The following is a 5,326-nucleotide window of genomic DNA, read 5'->3' as shown; positions in this document are numbered from 1 at the left end:
AATATGACTTTCAATGTCAAAACCAACTAAAAATTACCTAAAAAGTGTCTAAGTAATATTTTAACTCACAAAACAACTAAAAAAATGTCTAAGTGTGACTCTCAATTTTAAAGTTAACTACAAATGAAACACAGATGATAAAAAATACACAGACACAAAATAATTAGTAGAACAAGGGAGATATTATTAATTCCAACTCCTAAATTATCCAACGTTGAATTCTTTGGATGAAAGTACATATAGGGGCGCCTAACCCTCTTGTCTTGTAAGGCTAGTGAATCTCATAAGCAACAAACTTATAGTAACACTCAAATTAAATATGTAGAAGTCATCTTATATCTCATAAAGACAATGAGATTTCTTCATCTTTTCAATGTAAGATATTTTGTAAAACACACTCAAATAAATAGTAAAATTAGTATATCCTCAATCATATTAGAAAAGCAATTGTGAAATGACTAATTGACTCAAAATTCTTCTGTTAAAGCATTTAAAATCAATTGCTACGATTGTGTTTAATTTAATAATAATAATAATATAGGAAAAAAAACCCAAATTCAATTTTTTTTTAAAAAAGATGCAAACTTAGGGTAGTATAAACATCCATCATGTATAAATATAAACCAAAATTCTCAAAAACAACCATATCCCGCAATAAGAATCTCCACAATAAGAAATCGAGTCATAAGTCTAAAAGGAACTAATAAAAAATAAAAAGGATTAATTGTACTTCTTATTTATTTAATAAAAAATAGAAACTCAAAACTGGACAACTTCTTACTACATAAAAGGGCAAAATAAGAACTTCCACCGTCTCTATTAGCAGAAATCTATCATGAGAATGAACGAACAGTAGAAGACAGTGAATGAAAAGAAAACAATAACTTTGTGTTGTTTTTAAGACATAAAATTCGACTAAAAGCATAGATTATAAAGAAATAGAGATGCAGCTAAATTGATCAATTAGTTGGAGACAATAAAAGTTAAGCAACAATACCTAGATCTGATGAAATCACTCCACCGGTGGCAAGCGAGTAGATGTGTGATGGCGTAGAGAGAAAGAGACGGGAAAATTACTCCACCGCCAGCAACCGATGAGCAGTCGTGCGACCGGGCGGCGTAGATGGGGTTGATTGCGATGGGGCATCGTGCGATGAGGCGATGTGCGATGGAGCAACGTGTGACTGTGGTGGCGACGACGAGCAGCATGCGACAGTGGTGGCGATGCCAGGCAATGTGCGACGGCGACGGATGTTCTCTATATGTTGTGCATCATGTGAGAGGGAGGGAAATGGGAAGGGGGGATTATTTTCTGAAAGTGTGAGGAAAGGGTTTCTTCCCACGCACATTTGTCGACTATTAAAGTTTTTGTCCATGTAAGTGTGTGGGCAAAAACTAAAATAAGCGTTGGCAGAAATCAACCTAATGATTTTTCACTAAGACCAACAAACTTTTTGCCCACGCATATATTTTCGTTGACAGACATGATGTTATGTCCATGCATTTTCAATACGTGAATAGTTTTGTCGATAGTTTTTGTTGCATTGACAGAAAAAATTATTGGCAGAGACAACTTGTCGTGTACTCAGGCATCATACATTACCACAAAACAAATACGGTAATCTAAATATCCACTTCTTCATGAAAATCTTGGATTCTCAGGAAACTATCCACTTTTTAATGGAAATCTTGGATTCTCACGAAAGAAACAACTCATTGGTGATTGATTGGTTGAAGGATGAATCATACTTTTACTATTATTATTTTTTTAGGATTATTATTATTATTATTGTTATTATTATTATTATATTTTGGAATATGAATCATGCTTTTGTCGAATGTGAATATGTTTATGCAATATGCATGGGCTTCAACAGAAATTTTGCATATAAATCGGAAAACCAAGCTCTAGCTAGCACATGCATTGGCTAAATTAGTAGGAGAGGAACAAGGAGAAGATTAGGTTTGGCGGACACCAGTACTTCTTTTTTGGTTTTTGGTTTTTTGTTTTTTGTTTTGGTTTTTTTAAATTTTAGCATATAAGAAAAAACAAACTCAACTAAAATCTAAAACTCCGCCAAATATTTTATTTATTTTGAGATCCGCCAAATAAATTAGAACTAGAAGTTTATTTTATTTTATTATATATAGTTTTTTAAATATAATTCCACTTGATTTTTTAAAAAAAATTTCACAAAACATCTAATATTTGGATGTTATTTTAGTTTCATCCCTAATATTTGATCATTTTAAATTATACTTTCAAGTTTTAAGCGAGTCTACCACGATCAAAATTGGTTATCACATTTTTCAAAAGAAAGACCATCGAGAAAAGGGATTTTTATATTTTTCTCCTAATTTTTTTTAAGGTCAACGTCAATTTTTTTAATAATATGGATATTTATTTATTTATTATTGTAAATTTATTAAGTATCAATGAAGTAGGTTTAGCCCAAGTAAGCATCACATTTATGGTTTTATAATCTAGATTTGAACCTTTTTTTTAGACTAAGGTCGAGATCCATTCCATCGATTTTTAGGTTTTTTTTAAGAAAAGATTTTTAGTTTCTAAATTTAAACCTAAAGAAATTATTTTAAATGGTAAAATTGTTAAAAATATTTACAAAATATAGTATAATTTTATAATTATCAATGATAGACGCTATAGACAATAATAGACTCTATCAGTGATATTGATAAATACTGATAGAAGTTTAAGAGTGTTTATAATTGATACTTCTAAAATAAAAATCTTTAAATTTATTTGTTTTTTTTTTTTTTTTTTTTTTTTTTTTACGTTTTTTATTGATTATTTGAAAAATTCAAGTGGAGTTTAATAAATATATATATTCTCCACTATCTTAATTTTAGTGTGCAGAAGTTCCAACGAACCCGTAAGCACTAGCGTCGTCGTTATCCACAAACTCCGCCAAACAAACTACTCCTGCACGGCCCGCCATCTCACCGTCGCCGCCCAGCGATTCCGGCCTCCGTCTTGAGGTTTTTAACCCTTGCAATGGCTCCAGATTCTAGAGATTAGCATACCTTGCTTCAAGATATTCTTCGATTTTTACTCTGCTCCTCCATCGTCGCTTCGCCGTCCTCGCCGTCGCAATTAGGGGGCGGAGATACCTAATCTTCAATGGACGAAATTCCGTCGTAATCGAGTTAAATTTCAACGAAATTTCCTACACAAGCAAGTACGAAATCCTTCGTCAGATCAAAATTTATCGCCTAGGGAAAAGTAGATGAGGACTGAAAATATTAAGAAATCGATTTCGTGCTTTACTTTTTTTCCTTTTTTTAATACATTTTTGACTGAATCTCATAGGTTTTCCTATTCCTTCTGATTCTTTAATTCTCTTCAGTTTGCATCTGATTGTCATTCGTAGCTGCCGCTAAAGCAAGAAATTCCAGACCGCGGCTTAATCCGATGCCTTCTTTCCGCGCTTTCCTCAACAGCCCCGTTGGCCCTAAAACAACTCATTTTTGGGGGCCTGTTGCTAACTTTGGTTTCGTCGCTGCTGTATGTTCTGCTAATTTTCCATTACAATATTATCTCAAGTAGTCTCGATGATTTCTCAATTCTTCATTTTCATGTTCTTCTCTGCTTGTGGTGTAAACTGTAATCAATCTCAGGGGCTTGCAGATGTGAGAAAACCCGCCGATATGATTTCTGGGAGAATGACGGCAGGTTCAAAACGTTTTCATTCTGAATATAATTTGAATTCAAACAAGGCTTGATTTGTAATGATTGTTTGGTCGTATTGCAGTTTTGTGCGTCTATTCATTGTTATGCATGAGATTTGGGTATATGGTTCGGCCTCGAAACTATTTGCTCATGGGATGTCATGCTGCGAATGAGACTGTTCAGCTCTATCTTCTCTCTCGTTGGGCGATGGGTCAGAGGAAGACTGTAAAAAATTACAGCAACGAGTAGCTTCATCTTCGTTTCAATGGCGGTGGAATGAATATGATGCCATTATTGCTGTTTCGAATCCCTTGCCTTTGGGGTTTGATTTCTTTATTAATAATTAATTAAAAGACGACATTGGTGACTTTAATTTCGTAATTTACTTGCTAATAAGTTATGCTTATATTTGACTTCACTCTTACATAATTAATTTTTAATTTGAAAATATAATTGTGCGAAGATGCAAATAGAGTAAGTGGATGTCGTATTTAGAATATATTGATTGTGGTTTTAGACTTTCTAGTGGCTAATGAAGTATTCCGATTCTATTCAAAACCAAAATTCGATTTTAATCTATGATAATATTAAAGAAGACCCATTTGTTTTAACAACTAGTATTAGAGCTAGTTCTTCAAGAAAGCTCTAAAATACTTTAAGAATATCAAGAAAGTCAGAAATGATAATAATTCGGTATGAGGTGGAGAAATTCACAGGAAATGAGGATTTTCAACTGTGTATGAAGAAAATTCAAGCTTTTCTAACTTTACAGAAGGCTTTATGGGTTCTTGCTAAATCCTTGTATGAAACTCTCACTAAATAAGAAAGGCAGAATATGAGCAAGTGGCTTATGGAGCACTGATTTTGAATATTTCAAATAATGTGCTAAGGTAGGTCCTCAACGAGAACACAACCTATGAGGTGCGGGAGAAGCTGAAGAAGCTCTATATAAAGAAAGATGTGCCTAACAAGTTATACGTGAGGGAGAAATTGTTTTCCTTCAAAATTAGTTCTTCAAAGTCCTTAGATGCGAATCTTGATGAGTTCAAGAAACTCACAAATGAGTCCCCTCAAACAGGGGACAAGTTGGAAGAAGACAATGAGGCAACGACTTTGATAAACTCTCTACATGAGAGTTATAAAGATGTGAAGGCAGTATTGAAATATGGAAGTTATAAAGATGTGAAGGCAGTACCGAAATATGGAAGAGATTCAATTTCTGTTGATAATGTAATCACAACCTTGAGAAGTAAGAAGCTAGAGCTTAAAGTTGAATTTAAGGATAGTGGTGATGCTGAATCACTATTTATAAAAGAAAATCTTTCTCAAGAAATGGGAAATCTAACTTTAAAAAAGGGAATCGTGCACAGAGGGATAAATCTATTTTGAAATGTTTATTTTGTCATAAAGAAGGACATTTCAAAAGAGATTGTCCTGCCAGACAGAAGAAACCATACAGAAAGGATTTCAAAAGGCCAAAAGAACACGGTAGAGGAGATGTTTCTATTGGGGAGGATGGACTTGAATTCATAAAAATTCTTATGACCACTGAGGAAAGAGTAAATGACCATGAATCTAAAGAAGACTGAGTGTTAGACTCATGTTATACCTATCACATGACATCATCAAAGGCAT

At 33.4% G+C, this 5,326-nt stretch overlaps 1 protein-coding gene across 2 annotated transcripts; it reads left to right on the top strand.

Moving 5' to 3' along the window:
• Nucleotides 1-2,866: 2,866 nt before the first annotated feature.
• Nucleotides 2,867-4,139, top strand: LOC120071529 (mitochondrial pyruvate carrier 1-like). Of its 2 annotated transcripts, none has more exons than XM_039023855.2 (4): nt 2,867-3,200; nt 3,393-3,526; nt 3,640-3,694; nt 3,774-4,139. In XM_039023855.2, exons 2-4 carry the CDS (start codon nt 3,434-3,436, stop codon nt 3,938-3,940), a joined length of 315 nt encoding a protein of 104 aa, XP_038879783.1. In that variant the 5' UTR covers nt 2,867-3,200; nt 3,393-3,433; the 3' UTR covers nt 3,941-4,139. The 2 variants fall into 2 exon arrangements, with proteins under 2 accessions (XP_038879783.1, XP_038879782.1); XM_039023854.2 differs by having other exon boundaries at nt 2,870-3,200; nt 3,369-3,526.
• The last annotated feature ends 1,187 nt before the right edge of the window (nt 4,140-5,326 follow it).

This window comes from Benincasa hispida, chromosome 2 (genome assembly GCF_027475165.1).
Source record: "Benincasa hispida cultivar pf3 chromosome 2, pf3_genome.v1.1, whole genome shotgun sequence".
NCBI lineage: Eukaryota > Viridiplantae > Streptophyta > Magnoliopsida > Cucurbitales > Cucurbitaceae > Benincasa > Benincasa hispida.
The sequence above is the reverse complement of the archived record's forward strand: the minus strand, read 5'-3'. Positions and strand labels throughout refer to the sequence as shown.

Bases quoted from the DNA above. Each gene is read 5' to 3' on its own strand.
- LOC120071529 (XM_039023855.2), top strand. From the start codon at position 3,434: ATGCCTTCTTTCCGCGCTTTCCTCAACAGCCCCGTTGGCCCTAAAACA. The intron at 3,527-3,639 runs GTATGTTCTGCT...AATCAATCTCAG, and splicing joins ACTTTGGTTTCGTCGCTGCT to GGGCTTGCAGATGTGAGAAA. The intron at 3,695-3,773 runs GTTCAAAACGTT...GTCGTATTGCAG, and splicing joins TTCTGGGAGAATGACGGCAG to TTTTGTGCGTCTATTCATTG.